The sequence below is a fragment of the Apostichopus japonicus genome, chromosome 7 (assembly GCF_037975245.1).
Source record: "Apostichopus japonicus isolate 1M-3 chromosome 7, ASM3797524v1, whole genome shotgun sequence".
Lineage (NCBI taxonomy): Eukaryota > Metazoa > Echinodermata > Holothuroidea > Aspidochirotida > Stichopodidae > Apostichopus > Apostichopus japonicus.
The window spans coordinates 974,942-993,012 of NC_092567.1; the positions used below are offsets into that span (position 1 = coordinate 974,942).

Below are 18,071 nucleotides of genomic sequence, written 5' to 3' on the forward strand. Positions count from 1 at the left end.
ATATTTGAGGCGAACATAGAACAGCTTTGTTATCATATTCAATGTTCCCAATGTTCAAGTAGTGTTACAGATATAGAAAAGCAAGTTGTTAGGTCAGGTTTGCTTGCAACATTGAAGTGCATTTCTGGCCATGTTGTGTTGAAGTGGACCTCCCAGCCCTTAGATGGTAGGATGCCCATTGTTAACCTCCTCTGTTCTGCGGCTACCATGTTCTCTGGACTGACATATCAAAGAGTTGCTCAATTCATGACATTTTTAAATTTGCAGTTCTTTTCTGCCACTACATTTTATGACCTTCAGAAGATGTACCTCATCCCAGAGATTAACAGTTATTGGGATGCACATCAAAAGGCAGTGGTTGACCAATTGAAAGGATCCCCAACTGATCTTATTGGTGGTGGGCGTTGTGATTCGCCAGGGTTTTCAGCGAAGTATTGTAGCTACTCTTTGATGGATGTCAGTTCAGAGAAGGTGGTAGACATGGAATTGGTGCAAGTTTCAGAGACTAGGGCATCTCAAAGAATGGAAGCAGCGGGCTTCCAGAGGTGTATGGATAGAGTCCTTAATGACTATAAACTTAATGTAAAAAGATTTGCTACTGACCGTCACACAGGAATAAGAAAATTAATGCGTACTAAGTACAGTTCTGTAAAACATAATTTTGATATATTTCAGCTAGCGAAAAGTATCAAAAGCAAATTGCGCAAAGCGGCAAAGAAAAAGGGAAATGAAGAATTGGAACCTTGGATCAAATCCATTATCAACCATCTGTGGTTTTGTGCCAGAGCTTGCAACAAGGACCAGGAGCTGTTGGTGCAGATGTGGTCATCTGTGGTCTACCATGTACTAGGACAGCATGAGTGGTCAGATGATCCTAACTTACCACTATTTCAGAAATGTGGCCATGATCCACTGACAGATCTGCAGCAGAGAAAGAAAATATGGCTCAAGGCAGGATCATCTGCCCACGAGGCACTGAAGAAGGTAGCCCTGGCTAAGCGACTTTTGAAGGACATTAGATTTCTAGCAGAATTCATGCATACCGGTGCCCTTGAAGTTTTCCACAATGTCCTTTTGAAGTATGCGCTGAAGAGATTAGAGTTCGGTTATTCATCAATGACAGCTTGCTTGAAGTTAGCTGCAATTGACCACAACCAGAATGTTGGACGGGCAAAGGCCGTTGTAAAGAAGCCTCACAAAGGCTCATCCGCACGAGGGGAAGTACAATACAAGAAGGTATTTACAAAAATGACGAAGAGTTGGGTGCTGAAGGCGAGGTATGAAGCCAAGAACTATGATTATGTCAAAGATTTAATGAAAGGGGTTGTATATCGAAGACAGACAAGGACAATTGACCCTGTGCCAGCAGCGCCTGCAAAAAATATTGCACCAACTGAAGCCCCCTCAAAAGAAGAAATGTTGAAGAGCCATGCTTCTAGGTTTTAAATTTTGTATTGTTTAAGTTCAGCATTTTCTTCTTAATTAAGCTTATTTCTTTTAATCTTGATTACTGTGTATCTTTTGTAACAGAAACATTTGGTGGTAAACTAATCACGTTTTTATACGGTATGCTTCCTTTTCATTGGCATCAGCAGGAATTTTCTATCTTAACTCCAATTCATATTTTGCTTTACAAGAAAGTGCAATAATGTTTGAAAGCCGAGGACTAGAAACTTGCCAATTAATTTTATCAGCAGCTTGTTAATAAATATTTTTGCATATTTGAGCAAAAAATTTACTGCCAAAGTTAGAAAGAGAACCTTGAAAAATAAAGTTATTCATAATAAAAATAATATATAGGCCTACTATCATGTTTTTAAATTTTTCATAGTACTTACCTTGATAAAGGTGCATTTTCATTTTTAAAGATAAATACCCAGAAAACTTTTCAACTCTATGCCTTTCACCTATGCAATATTACATATTGTTTCCATGTATTTGCTTTTTTATGATCTCATTAACTTTTTTGTTTGATTGGATTATGTTGGGCTTGGTATACTATCCATTGTAATGATTAGTCTTTCATCAACGATCAGTTGAAATTTTATTCAACTATGAACCCTATTATTGTTTCTAAGGTCACCTTGCTTATAATGCTAAGAGTTATGTACAACAAAATGAAACATTCTCTTTTCTATGTATTCACTAATGATGAGTTGAAATGTTATTCAACTATTAACAATGTTATTGTTTGTAAGGTCACCTTGCTTGTAATGCTAAGATTTATGTACAACAAAGTGAAACATTCTCCTTTTTATGTATTCATCAATGACTGTCACAGTTGTTGCTGCAGTCATATTTTCATAATTTTGTGTATATTGCTAACGTTTTATTTAAACATGTGTACAAATTATTCTAAACTATCGTAAACCTCACTGGTTTAGTGGTTAGTGTTTCGCCTATTACAACAATTTCCCAGGTTCAATCTCCAGTGTCCAACTAGTTTTTACAAATGGTTTATAAAATGGCTGTTGTATCTTTATATGACCTTTGGGATGCAAAATACCCATTCAAACCAAACAAACTATTCTGAAGATTAGATAAATTTTCATATCTTTCATGATTTGGTTTGTGCAAGATAAATTTGTTCAATCATTTATCCATTGTTTGATAGTCTCATATTATTATCATATAGTTTCATTTGTGACAGAGATGTTGCTTTTTTTCAACTCATGCGATTTTGCAAACTGTTTTCACCATTTATTTGAATAGTTGTGTTACCATTTCATCATATATTGTGTTTGATCTTTATATTTTCTTTATATACCTGTAGACCTTGTGCTTGTGATATTTTGTGGAAATACATTTTTCTTGACAATGACAAACATTATGGTATGTGCATTTCTTTACTTGAGACAATACACCACAGGTATTTGCTTGCTTTATCCACTTGATATGCTTCTCTGTAAAAATTAAGTCGGTGAAATATTTTACAACTTATATTGTATGTTCAAATAGTATTTTACATAATTGAGGATGCTACAGTTAAGCAATGCAAGACTAGTGGTTGATATCTTCCTATTGCAATAACATCTTTTTCATGCCAAGGCTAGGCAGATCTACTATGCTATTGAAAACCTACCAATCATATGAAAGGGGATGAATACTGATATGTGGTAAATGAATGTGTGGGGTAGGAGTCAAAGCCCTTCACTACTTGAATGAGTGGATAGATGTTGGATCCCAGAAAGGACTTAATATCACAATATGAAGAATGGAATAGGGTGGAAATAGTAGCTTGACAAACTCTGAAGTTTGTGGGTCATGTATCTAAATTTTACTTCAGTTTCAGGCCATTCATGGGGGTTAAGCTGGTGTTCCTCCCTGGTGGAAGCAAATGGAAATATGCTCCTCTTTGTCTCTTCCAAACACATTTTTGTCAATAATTTAAGCTACTTACTGCAAAAAAAATATTATGCAGTTACAGCAAAAAATTTATCTGCTTATATTCATCAGACCTGAAAATATAATTAGAGTAAAACACATACAGTATATTTTCTAGTTTGGGCCTTTATTCTTTGCAAAACCTGAAATCCTTTACAATATTGTTTAATAGAAGACTCTCAGTATTTTTCATGAGGAATGGATATACAATTTTTACTACAGGTATAGTAAAAACAAAATTAAATAAATATGAAAGATCCCAAATCTTGAGTTATAATCATTCAAGAGTTACGCATCCTTCCCTCTCATATGAACAAAACCGATATCTTCTGATCTGCAAGGGAAAAAAAGACCTCATAAATTCCTCTGATAACACAAAAATTATAACATAAAAACAAATGAATTTCATGTTTTGCAACGATGCTTCACTGCTTAATAAATTTCAATTAAAAGGAATACTTTGGCATTTTTTATCCCACCTGTTATTGCCAGCTAAATGGCATTGAAAAGGACGCAGTTCTTCTGCGTCATGATTTACCTAAATGCAGCTCTCTAAATGTGCTGTACAGTAGAACTGATATTAAATTTTAACCAAATAATTGTTTATACAGTTCTTTGACAAAAATAAACTCACAAACATAAGCAGGGCTATATACCATTAAATAGAAAATTGAAAAATCACCTTTTAATCCATAGTTAATGCCTCTTGTACTTTAAGGTACCCTGAGAAGGTGTCATCAGTAAATTCTGCCCTGATCCGCATGACACAGCAGGAAGGTAACACTCTCCTGTTGCCTTTTCCTAAGGGTTGACCTCTGCTTGCCCACAAACTGATCTGTCTATAAGCCATGAGTCTTTTTTGCCTGTTGAAATAAAAGGAAAACAATCATATTTTACATATTGAATAAGATCATTTTAGGATTCCATTTCTTTTATGTTGCATTGAGGTTGGCTGTTGGAAAATTGCTCGACTGAGCTGTTGCAGCTTCAAACTTGGATGCATTCTATGCACCACATTCCGAAGATCTTCAAAGTGGAGATCCATGGGCTAAATGTGTCTTGAATGAGGAAAACTTAAACAAAACTCCTGTTGGCAAGTGTCTGGTCTTAAAATTGTAAAGCAGTATTTAATAGAGTTCAATGGTGTAAATGCTGCATTGATTTACTGCGCATATTCGAATGAAAATCAAGATAGACAGCAACATCAAAGTAGTTTAGGGTTGCCTAATTTTAATTGTTATAAAAAAATAATTAAAAAAACTAACCTGTTGTTCATTTGAGCCTGGGCTGCAAGGGCGATTTCTTTTTGTATTGAAGAAATTGCTGGAAAGCAAGCTTCAAAACTAATTTCTGCAAGCATACTGCAGCAAAGTTCGGGTCTTCAGTGATGCAGGCTCCAAAATCCAGTTCATGTTGCCCAAATACCGAGTGGCAACAAACATTCTCCTTTTCAGAAGGCATAGCTTCACATTCTCCACACAAACAATAATCTTCTTCACTAGTATCAGTCTCAGTTTCACTTCCAACTGAGTCAGTGTCAGTGGCATTTTTTTCAGCAGCTAAATTTACCATTTCAGCTTCAGTATACTCGGGTTCAAACTGATAGCCCTCAAGTCCAAAATGTTCCATTTTCAAACAAAAAATACGATGTGTCTTTAGGCCTACGTACTTAACTTTGATGTGCCTGGGCCTGCGGATTACGCACTGAAAGAAATAATGTTAGGCTGACAAACGCCTAGCCTAAGTCGTAAACAAAGTTGCTTGTGGCAAGTGCTGAGTTTTTGTTCGTACAAAGAATACTTTAAAGTGAAACTGAATATATAAACTGAAACACGATCAGTAAAAAGCCAAATATGTTTGGTTTTACGAAATATGACCAATGAAACAGTGAATTCGAGGTACTCTTCCACACAAGCACTCGTAACGTTATGTAGGTGTATGGTATATAAACACGGAGTACACCTACATAACGTTACGAGTGCCTTTGCTCTTCAAGTTGTTTATCGTGTTTTTTCGCGGAACTAATGACGATCTTATCGAAAGTAAGAGTATTTCTTTTCGATGGTCTTTTATTTTTTTCAAGCAATTAAACAAATTATATCGATTGAAAAGCACAAATTCAAATATTATAATTTACAAAAATGTAAATACGCATTTATAATGAAAAATAAAATCAATGGTTACAAAGATTATTTTTCTGCTATAAGTTGGCAACAAAAAAAATCGAAAGTGAATCGAAAGCGTCACTTCCGGCTTGAAAAGCGGTGGTTTGAAAAATTTTTGATCAAATATGGCGGCTCCCATAAGCCTTCAAACTTTGGATCATATCTGGAATATGGTTGTATTTCGTGGAAAATGGTGTTGATTTTTAGAATCTGCATATATTTCTGCCCTAGAATAACCTAAATAATTCTGTGGGTTTATGTCTCCTTTAAGTCTCTATGCGCTGAAGGACATAAAACTACAAACAAGAGAACAGGTGAGTCTTTAAGAGAGATTTGAAACTGGTTACTGACTGAGCTTCTTTAACTTTGATCGATAAGTCATTCCAGAGGACAGCGGAAGAGAACTGAAACGAGCGAGAGCCGTATGACTTAGTGCATACAGGAGGAGTGACCAATAAAGATTTCGAACTGGATCGGAGGCAACAACGTGGCGTATAGTCCCGAATTCAGTATGTTTTGTTATCTTTGATATTGTTTTCTTGCTTGACTACGGATTTTTGCATAACTTCGTGAATTATGCAATATACGCCCTACACGTGTCTCCGGGGTCTCCACTGGGTGGAGGAATTTATATCCAAATAATGGTGGTGCGATTGCGAAAGCTACTTTTGGAGTTTTCATTTTGGTAGTACAATCGAACTTAGATTCATGAGTGGATAAATGGCCTTTTTATTATAAATGAATACAACGATGTCATCACTAAAGCGGCTGTTGTCACTAGATTGCATGTACCAAAACTAATATGCAGAAACTTCCAAACAACTTCATTACAAATTGAAACTAAATAAGACAAATAAATAATCCTTTCAACCTTCGACGCCAGCTTAATATGTATATGTATTGGATGTATTTTAGATCCTCCTGCAAGCAGGAACTTGCGAAGATGCCTCATTAGCTTATCAAAGTCGCAATTAAGCTGACCGAAAGCAGTCTCTTACATTCATATTTAACGTCAATGATTATGAGTTTTCAATTGTCAACAACTCTGTAACTGGACGACAAATATTAATCTTGGAATGACTCGAACCGGGGACCTTATGATTGAAAGGCTCCGGCGTTAACCACTGAGCTAACACTCCTATGTTAGCGTAAATATGCTCATTAGTATTTGTGTTAATAGCACCGCTATAGTTAACTGTTTTGAAAAGCTGTATATTATGTGATGAATTAAACAGGCTCCCCAGTGTAAACGCAAAACAAGATATTCCTTGAGGTATGTTAATACAATGCTGAACTTTCGTTCTATTAAATCACGGGGAAAATTTTAGTGATTTTGATATCTTTGATCCCTGATTATTCAAATGAAACATTATCAATATGAAGTTGTCCCGGTCCTCTTCCCGGTACCCGTCCCCGTCCCTGTCCTCGTCGGGGAGGGTCATGGCGAAGGTCGGGGCTCACACCCATTCTCCGCCATCATGTGACCTATAGCTTCTTTTCATTTTTTTTCTGTTGCCATTCCGTACTATACTAACAAATAAATTTCCTGTTTGAAGTAATAGGTACCGCCTTTATAATACGATACCAACCAGTAAAACTGCAGCAACTTGAGTAATGTTCTATAAATAGACATTACATGGGAGAATGTGGAATATCAACTTTTGTATTTCACTTAATAAAGTACATAGACTGAGAAACTTTGCTTGAATGAACACTGGTTAAATGAAGTTTAGGGTTAAATAAAGTTTAAATGAAGGTATACAAAGATATGCACGGGATTCATTTTGCTATTGACGTCACGGTTAAAATGGCTTTGTACATTGCGTTTCGACGTTCAATGATCTATAGTTGTTATTTAGCAAACCAAGTACTACATAACGGTTTGTTCTCAGTGTAGTGTACTCAGAGAGATATTTCTGTCAATCTCCAGGTTTATTTTTCCTGTCTTCAAAGGTAATTATCATGTCGCTTTCTACTTTCTCACAAAGTTTAACTGTGCTAGGATTTTAACAATTTACGTGTGATTTAAAGTATAATGGTGAGTGATTAATTGAGCTGCTATAACTGGTAAGCATACAGGTTTTCATCAGAGTTGTTCTGTATGTTTGTGTGTAGACCTGCTTACGAGAGCATTACTGATAAGACTTTTATGTTGCACAGGAAAGCATATAAACTTGTTGTGAAGCTTCCAAATATATGTCGTACACCGTTTGCACAAAGCGATTGCATTCGCTTTGACCAACTAAGAGCGTTGTGAGTAGAAGAAGAACATGACATTTCGTGGACTTGAAGTTATTTTCCATTGGCGAGTAACATGATTTTATTTTAATTCCTCACTCAGACAAGAAAACGCAATTAAAGTTTATGTATATTGTGTTTTGGATAAATCATGTTTTGCGATAACAGAACTATAGTCTAACATAGTAAAGTATAGTCACTGTAATTGATGAGAGACTCTGAACGTGAAATCAAACCATGACCATGTTAGGAGGGAGGAGCGTCTTTACTAATATAATTTATTTAATGCTGGTATATTCAATTTGTGTAGTATTTTGAGAGATGGCGTCACAACATACAATTCCATGTATAGATATTCGCATTGAGACATGATCTCTCACTGGTAAAGCTTCCACTGTTAATGTTATATGCAAAATCCATGCTTCCTTGAATTTCGTGCATTACCAAGAATTACCGTAAATCATCGAAAAATAGAAGTTGATATGAACTACTCTTACTAAATTAAAGTAATTATCATTGTGATTATGAAGAGTTGAATAGTTCATGCCAAAGAAAGGTTCTGTATTATAGTATCCAAACATTGTATCTATTGTATATGTACATTGATATTTTTCTCAGCGCAAACAATAACCCATTTAATAATTCATATTAATATTTGAAAGGCAACACTGTAGAATATTGGGTGATATACTGTAATATAACTATTTTCATGTTTACATTTAATAGATAGACACTCTACCAATAAATACGCCGAGCACAAACCTTTACTCGAGATGGCTCAACCACAATTTCAGCAAAATTCACCATCGGGCTGGAATCAACAGCAGTATAATAACTCATCACTGAAGGGATCGACAGTACGAGTCATTACCGGAGGTGCCATTATTGTGATGGGGGTTTTCGAAATAATCTGGGCCATTGTTCTCTTATCGGTACCACTGGATTATTACTTCTGTATAGTCGAACATATTGGTGGGGGAATCTGGGGTGGCGTGGTAAGTCTTGCTAGGAACTATGTCATGTTTTTTGTTTTCATTCACAGAAGAGTAAGGAACGTCTGGTTAATGCTTATGAACATCAGGGAGAGGGAGGAAAGGGAGAAATCGTTTAACCTTCCAACAAAAGGGTCTTTCCTTAAAGAAGTTGAAAAAGCATGCAAAACGTTAGTTATTGCATCAAGTAGTTGCGTTTGCACTGTAACGTATCCTGCAATGGCTAACTGATAATTTGTAGTCAAAACAGCATTAAATATCTTAAAGCATTGTTACCATGGCATACCTCGATACATTTGTACCAATAGCAGATTAAGTTTAAACTCTAACCATGAGACCGTTTGGTATGATCTCGTTTTAAGCTAGACGAACAACTACAATTATACCTGACTACAAATGATCAGAAAGCCATGACATTTAAAAATCCATGTGGTATAAACGGGTGTTTTCTCTTTTCATAGTTTGCCATTGTCACAGGAAGTTTTGGAATAGCAAGCAGGCGACACAAGTGCATGGTAAGCTCCGGTCTGCGATGATATTAATAATGATTATGATGATTATGATTATAATGACTATTATGATGATGATGATTATCATGATTATTATGACTATTATGATGATGATGATGATGATGATGATGATGATGATGATGATGATGATGATGATGATGATGATGATGATGATGATGATGGGGTGATGATGATGATGATGATGATGGGGTGATGATGATGATGATGATGATGATGAGGATGATGATGATGATGATGATGATGATGATGATGAAGATGATGATGATGATGATGATGATGATGATGATGATGATGATGATGATGATGATGATGATGATGATGATGATGATGATGATGATGATGATGATGATGATGATGATGATGATGATGATGATGATGATGATGATGATGATGATGATGATGACGACGACGATGATGATGATGATGACGATGATGATGATGACGATGATGATGATGACGACGATGATGATGACGACGATGATGATGATGATGATGGTGGTGGTAGTGGTGACGACGACGATGATTATTATTATTATTACTATTATTATCATTAGTAGTAGTAGTTGTAGTAATAGTAGTAGTAGTAGTTGCAGTAGAAGTAGTAGTAGTAGTAGTAGATGTAGTAGTAGCAGTAGTAGCAGTAGTAGCAGTAGTAGTAGTAGTAGCAGCAGTAGTAGAACTAGTAGCAGTAGTAGCAGTAGTAGCAGTAGTAGCAGTAGTAGCAGTGGTGGCAGTAGTAGCAGTAGTAGCAGTAGTAGCAGTAGTAGCAGTAGTAGTAGTAGTAGTAGTAGTAGTAGTAGTAGTAGCAGTCGTAGCAGTAGTTGCAGTAGTATTAGTAGTTTTAGTAGTTTTAGTAGTGGTAGTAGAAGTATTCCATGTGATCTATTAAAACCAAACATTTTCACAATTTTCTTTTGCATTATTTGATGTCTTTGCTGACATGTCCTTAAATTGTAATATATTTACAACTACTCCTGTTTAAAGAATTATATTGGACGAAATAAACAAATAAATGAAAGTAGATATTAGACAAATCTGCACATTTGCTATGCATTCAATGGGGAAAAAGGATTCACAGATTAAATGAAGTAATAAATGATCATCTCAGAAATGATAAGTATCGTCTTATGACAGAAAATATGACAAACGTTTATCCCATTCCGTTTCCTGCCGATACATTTCGGAGTGAGTTAATTGTGACAGATGAACAATACAACGCTGTTTATATGTGACTATATTACATGATTAGTTTTTAGTTTCAGCGAATCTGACCAAAAATGAAATATGGTTATCATAAGGAATAATCTTCTTCCAACTTACAAATATATCCCGATATACAGTACTACTTATATATATATATGTAAGCCTCTGCTTGGTTCTTCTTGTAGATTATATCCGCTACTAGTTCTGAAGCAAGGGTGAGGGACATCGTTTTTGTTAAGTAAAAATATGTAACAAATTCATTAATGATACTTTGACACATGAATAATATAAGCATTACCCAGTTTTACGACAATTGGAGATGTGACCCTATACCAAGAATTTCGCAATAGAAAGGTGTAGTCCATATGGAAGCTGCGTATAATAAATCCGAAGATCGGAATTATTGTTTTTAGTTCTACCTATTGTGGAGGTAGGTATAACTAGGTACCAATCTGTTAAAAGGTGGGAACTTCGAAACTTGATATCTCATATTCGTTTATTTGAGATCAAGGAACATAACGGTTCAATGTACTGTCGTGTTACATTAACTCTACTTTGTTGCCTTTATTGTTGTTCTTACGATTAACATACGGATCACATCAAATTACAAAATCAACAAAAAGCAGTTGTTTGCACAACCTACCCTGTAGACCTTGTCCCATACATAATGATACATGTGCATCAAAAGGAACAAGTTTACGTCTAAAAAAATCCAGTTTTGTTCTGCGTTAAAAACATTCTCTAAATGGGAATTCTCTTCAACCCCGATTTAAACAAAAATCCCTTTCGTGAATTGTTCTTATTATTGCAGGTCATTGTTTACATGATTCTGGCAATCATTGCGTCAGTCATTGCTGGTGGCGGCCTCATTAGTTCAGCATTTGGGGCAAGGTGCGTAGGTTCATCGAAAGTAAGTATTACCATCGTTTAGATGTAGTGTGAACTAAATATATGAAACAAAATTTGTATCCCATAGCGTTGAGCAATAATTTGTCGCAAATGTTACTAAGACATGTCACTAACAGCAAACCACATTTTCTCCACGTGATCTCATTTATTATTAACAGAATACAACGGATGTTATTGTTAACTGTTTGCAAAAGGACGTTTTAGTTCAAGAACAGACGTTAAATCACCGCTTAATGATTTTTTTTTCAAATTTTACTATTGAAAGAAATCCACATGGTAAAAAAACCATTCTCTTCTTCTTTATTGTTAATTGTATACAAGTCATTTTCCCACAGAAGTACGTTGATAAAAAAAAAAACTTGAATTCAGAGTACATCGGAGGCTAAGAAAAAAATCCAAACGTACCATTGTTCTGGGGCAAATAAAGAACTTACAACGTATTTGTTAACAGTACTACTACTACTACGATGATGAGAACGTGCACCAGTCGAACACTCATTTGGCGTTTTACATCTTATTGTCTGTAACCTTTGCCATCCAATCACTGGCTGCCATCATCGGAGCAAGCTTCACCTGTGTTGCAGTTTGTCCTGGAAGTAACAATCAGCCTCAGCAAATGGTAAGTGTGTTCACTGTTTCCTTAGATTTTTTACAATGTTGTCCAACCAGGGAGTTGTTATAACTACTCCCTGGTCCAACAGTATACATTGCTAAGAACGTTATCGTGATAATTTGACAAACCTTTATTTCCCTGATATCTTAAGAAATATCAAAAATTTCTCCAAAGTAGAATAGCATTGTGAATTGCAGACGTATTAGTTAGACGTCTGCCAGGGGAGCAATGGGAGATATCGCCCCTCCCTTTTAGTACCCTGTAAATAAAATTTAACTAAAAGCAGGAAATATCATTAAGGCCCTCTTTTCAGGTTAAAGTATGCTAATCGACCCTTCTCAATCTTTCCTCTGAAATTTCGTGTGCTACGATACACAATGCTCTTACTGTATCTTATTATTTATTTCCTGCAACTTGGGAGGCAAATTTTAGCAATCTTTGTAAATGATGGTTCTACATTAGGTGTAATAATGCTAATTTTGTGAGAAGTGCCCCTTTTCAAATTCTACTCCACCATTTTTCAAATGTTTGTCTACGTCCCAGCGTCTTACCAACGTGAATGTCTTCAATATTAACATATATTGATTTAGTTTAACTACAAATATGTAGTGCTGTTATTATTGATAGTGATGTAACGATTGTCATTATTGTATTAAGTCTGACAGATATACATTATTGCAACACTTTTGCATTGAATTTGAACAAACTGCCCTCTTTAAGTAAATGACGACGATAACACAAGTGAATGTTTATATAGTAAAGTTAACGTCGCTTAAAACTACCCACATTTTAAGAAATAAAAGTCGATGTACTGAAGTAATAATAGTAATCAAATATATATATATGTTCTTTGTAACAAACTAATTTTGTAATCGGTTTTTTATCTATAAGATGTCAAATTAGGAAATTCAACAAAAGAAGTTATTCCATTTTTTATCATACTGGGATATATTCGTTATTTCGTGACTATCAATTAACCCATTGCAATGGATACCCAGTACCGGCTTAAGTTTCAAACTGAACACCACACAGCTTGAATAGCAATTGCTATCATGCTTAAGATGCAATTAATATGTCATTATTAAACAGTCAGGTCCATTGTATATACTATTTGCACTAAAACAACGAAATTCCAAATATATTTATATAATATAGTTAGCAATATGCATTATGACGTGATGTTAGAATTCCTTCAGAAATACGCGAAACGTCGTTAGTAAAGGATTTAATAATATAGTAATATAGTGATACAATATGATATGATATGATTAATAATATGATATGATGCTCATGTATAAGTTTACTCCGTCTGATATCTGATATCCATCAATTTTAAATTTCTAGATTACATACCAACCCACCCAGCTACCATATCAACGAATGAATTCCCAGGCCCCGTACCCTGCAGTGATCACAACCAATGGTCAGCCAACACCACATACTTCAAACATTCAAGGTGTACCACCATCTTACAACTATGCGGCGAACAATCAACATGTTGTTAATGTGAATTAAGACAACATATTTTGGCATCCTTTTGCTTATAGTCTGCTATAATGCAAAAGTTTCAGTTTTAGAATTTAATCCATTTATTCTGTTTACCGTCTTGGTTACCGGTTGCTAACATTTGTATTCGTCATCGACGTTGCGCAACAAAGTTCCATGTCTTTCAACAACTGTCAATTTCGAACAATAGAAGTATATCGTTGTTATAACGAACTTACATATAAATAAACAAACGATTCATAATTCTTATTGAACTGGTTTGATTCATTATTTGAAATGATTGTTCATGATAATGGTAAAACAAAACATAACTAGTTGGACAGGAGGAACTTTGTTAGATCAACGTTTCATCATTTCATTCGCTGGTTCGTGGTATCAAATGTTATTTTTTTTTTAAAGAAGATTTTTTATAACACTTATACATTGCTTGCTTAGAAATTATCTTGTGTTAAAATGTGATTGGCTGTATGGAGCAATTTGCTAATTATAGTAATTGAAATGATGTGCTTTATTCAACGAATATGTTCATAACATCACACTATATTATTCTCTGATAAGTTCAGACGTTTGTTTACAATGAGGTGCTGTGACGCTTAAAGCGCAATTGCTGACAGTTTGAGCAGAATTATCGTGTTTTATCATATGAAGGTTTGGAACTATTCATATTACCGATGCAAGTGCCTTGCAGCATGATATGAGGTGACAATATAGAATAGTTTTCATTGGCAAACTGTCCCAAATGGCTGATATTCCGCCCGAAGTTTTTACTCAACTCTTGATCATCTTTTGGCTTGCCATAGGCAAAATGATTTGTGAGTCATCGATATAACAATGCCCGTAATAGTTGAAATGCGACAATGAAAAAGCAGCCTCATCCATAATAGTATAGAAAGAAAAATACCAAAGTTAAAAACCTTATGTGGAAGTTTATTGTTGCTGACGAAACAAATAGACCGCCAGTCTGAGTACTTGCATTGTCTAATACAAAGCCATTGTAAACCTACACTCGAGTATTGTTATGCTCGAAAGATTCCACGCAGCAATAATTTCAGCTAGATGTGTTTATTGAGTCTCATATCGTGTATCTGTATATAACTTGCATATACTAACTGCATTGAAATTATCTTAAACAATACACGTATACGATGTTTATTTATCTTTTGAACACGCTATATCTTGACTGCAAGAGATTGCTTATACAATATTCACGCGTCATTGATGGATGAATGAAATAGTCATTTAAGTTCGAATGAAATGATTAGATCATCTCCTCAATTGAGACAAAACTTTTACTGTTAATCCATTGGTCTGTAAAGAAAGATCTAGTTATTCCTTAAAGGGATCCTCTGGAGTGACATGTACATTACATTAACAAAGTTAACATTAAAGAAAACTTTTTGGGGGGTAAGTTGTATGCAGAAATTTCAAAGATATGTCCGGTTGCAAGATAGAACAAGATAGTAACTGCTGCCAATACAGCACTGTCGTGGTATGCGATATAGCCTAACCAAATAGCCTAACCAAATACTGTTCATTGAATATCGTGATGATTGATTACTAGTCATTTTACTGAATTCACGGCTACATATAACTGATGTGCGTTTGTACAAATGTTATCTTCCTCTTAACCCATGCAGTACATTTACTATGTTTCGGAGAAGCTTTAAATTTCGTAGTGGTGCATGTTTTATTTTAATCCTATTATTTACACTTTGACCAAGATTTACTAGTTTAGTATGGCATTTATATCACTTTTCAATCGCATGATATTGTGTTGGCCTATTAATGGTTGTACTTTACTTGTCACGGCTTAATAATATATCCCATGTGGAGAGAAAATTATGTCTAGAACATTTTATTACAATCTGCCCGAATTAGCCCGAAATCGTTAACCTAGTAGCTGAATATATGACTTAAATGATTTTTAAAATACAACCCTACGGGTAGTCACGGTAGTGGGTCAAGAAAACTCGTCGGTCGAAATCGATAAACCCCATGAAAAATCTTGTTTTTACACCTTTGAAGAAAAGTTTGTGTTGTTGTTTAGAGCGGTAAAATACATAACGCTATATTTGAGATTATTTCAACATTGCATCGGTGAACTCGGAATCCAGAAACGAATGCAAAAAATAACACTTTTAGCATGATAGTATATGTATTTTTTTGCGCCTTGTATCATTCGCACCTCTCTGCAGTAACAATTACCAATCGATCCGAAACTTTTAATCACCTAGTACCTAACCAACAATGGACTGGAGCGGTCCATTTCTATCGATATTCTGAAAATGTTCATCCCAAAATCTACAATTGACACTAAAATTAATATATTGCCCTGGTAAGAGTTGTTTATATCTAGCATGAGATGGCTACGTGGCATCCGACGAAGTTACATTCAACTTGAGTAGTCACTTGTATGAGACGTTAGTGTAACAATTTGAAACGTAGACGTCTTCTGATTGGGGACATGTTTAGTAAGAGACAATTTGTGTTTCTTCCTAATCAGCATTTGTATTCATGTGTGGAATGGTATTTAAGTGTCGCCGCATTAGTAACGTTGGCCATTTGAAAAACGATCGACTGTGATTCTAACCTGACAGGATTACAAATTGTTGTCATCATATCAACGTATCATAATGCTTTCATTTGTTTATCTTCAATGTAGTATATAGAACTGCTAACTTTTTAAAAAGGCTCACTACGTAAAGTTTATTTGGTATTTTGTATACGATTGTAATGAAAAGAAATAGTTCAATCAATAAGACCACAATTCAGTATGCTTTGTTACCTTTTATGTTGTTTTCTTGCTTGACTACGGATTTTTGCATAACTTCGTGAATTATGCAATATACGTGTCTCCTACACGTGTCTCCGGGGTCTCCACTGGGTGGAGGAATTTATATCCAAATAATGGTGGTGCGATTGCGAAAGCTACTTTTGGAGCTTTCATTTTGAAAGTACAATCGAACTTAGATTCATGAGTGGATAAATGTCTTTATTATAAATGAATACAACGATGTAATCACTAAAGCGGCTGTTGTCACTAGATTGCATGTACAAACTAATATGCAGAAACTTCCAAACAACTTCACTACAAATTGAAACTAAAAAAGTCATATAAATAATCCTTTCAACCTTCGACGCCAACTTAACATTTTAGATCCCCCTGCAAGCAGGAACTCATGAAGATTATGAAGATTATGGACAACTCTGTAACTGACAAACAAAACTGACGACAAACATTAATCTTGGAATGACTCGAACCGGGGACCTTATGATTGAAAGGCTCCGGCGTTAACCACTGAGCTAACACTCCTTTGTTAGCGTAAATATGCTCATTAGTATTTGTGTTAACAGCACCGTTATAGTTAACTGTTTTGAAAAGCTGAATATTATGTGATGAATTAAACAGGTTCCCCAGTGTAAACGCAAAACAAGATATTCCTTGAGGTATGTTAATACAATGCTAAACTTTCGTTCTATTAAATCACGAGGAAACTTTTGGTGGTTTTGATATCTTTGATCCCTGATTATTCTAATGAAACATTATCAATATGAAGCTGTCCCGGTCCCCTTCCCGAGTAATGTTCTATAAATAGACATTACAGGGGAGAGCGTGGAATATCAAACCAAGTACTACATAACGGTTTGTTCTCAGTATAGTGTACTCAGAAAGATATTTCGTTCAATCTTCAGGTTTATTTTTCCTGTCTTCATAGGTAATTATCATGTCGCTTTCTACTTTCTCCCTACGTTTAACTATGCTAGGATTTTAACAATTTACGTGTGATGTTAAGTATAATGGTAAGTGATTAATTCAGCTACCATAATTGTGAGCATACGGGTTTTCATCGAACTTGTTCTGTGTGTTTGTGAGTAGGCCTGCGTACGAGGTCATTGTTCATAAGATATTGTACGTTGCACAAGAAAGCATACAAACTTGTTGCAAAGCTTCCAAAATATATGTCCTATACCGTTTGCCCGAAGCGATTGCAATCGCTTTGACCAATTAAGAGCGTTGTGAGTAGAAGATTATTCTCCATTGGCAAGTAACAATATTTTATTTTAGTTGATCACTCCGACAAGAAAACGTAATTAAATTTGATGTGTATTGTGTTGTTGGATGGATCCGGTTTTGCGATAACAGAACTATAGTCTAACATAGTAAAGTATATTCACTTTAATTGATGAGAGACTCTGAAAGTGAAATTAAACCATGACAATGTTAGGAGGGAGGAGCGTCTTTACTAATATAATTTACTTAATGATGGTATATTCAATTTGTGTAGTATTTTGAGAGATGGCGTCACAACATACAATTCCATGTCTATAATTCCATATCTATAATATTCGCATTGACACCTGATCTCTCACTGGTAAAGCTTCCACAGTTAATGTTATATGCAGAATCCAACCTTCCTTGAATTTCATGCATCACCAAGAATTACCGTGAATAATCGATAAATAGAAGTTGATATGAAGTACTAGTACTGGAATTAAAGTAATTATCATTGTAGTGAGTGATTATGAAGAG

General features: G+C 35.1%; 2 protein-coding genes across 3 annotated transcripts; both read left to right on the forward strand.

The window, feature by feature from the left end:
- Positions 1-60: 60 nt before the first annotated feature.
- Positions 61-5,166, forward strand: LOC139970262 (uncharacterized). Its single transcript, XM_071975931.1, has one exon. The coding sequence runs from the start codon at positions 172-174 to the stop codon at positions 1,444-1,446; it is 1,275 nt and encodes a 424-aa protein (XP_071832032.1). The 5' UTR covers positions 61-171; the 3' UTR covers positions 1,447-5,166.
- Positions 5,167-7,349: 2,183 nt separating this feature from the next.
- On the forward strand, positions 7,350-16,307 carry LOC139970267 (uncharacterized). Of its 2 annotated transcripts, XM_071975937.1 has the most exons (6): positions 7,350-7,502; positions 8,514-8,782; positions 9,241-9,294; positions 11,324-11,422; positions 11,873-12,040; positions 13,379-16,307. In XM_071975937.1, the coding sequence occupies exons 2-6, from the start codon at positions 8,561-8,563 to the stop codon at positions 13,547-13,549; spliced, it is 714 nt and encodes a 237-aa protein (XP_071832038.1). In that variant the 5' UTR covers positions 7,350-7,502; positions 8,514-8,560; the 3' UTR covers positions 13,550-16,307. The 2 variants fall into 2 exon arrangements, with proteins under 2 accessions (XP_071832038.1, XP_071832039.1); XM_071975938.1 differs by lacking the exon at positions 11,324-11,422.
- Positions 16,308-18,071: the final 1,764 nt, after the last annotated feature.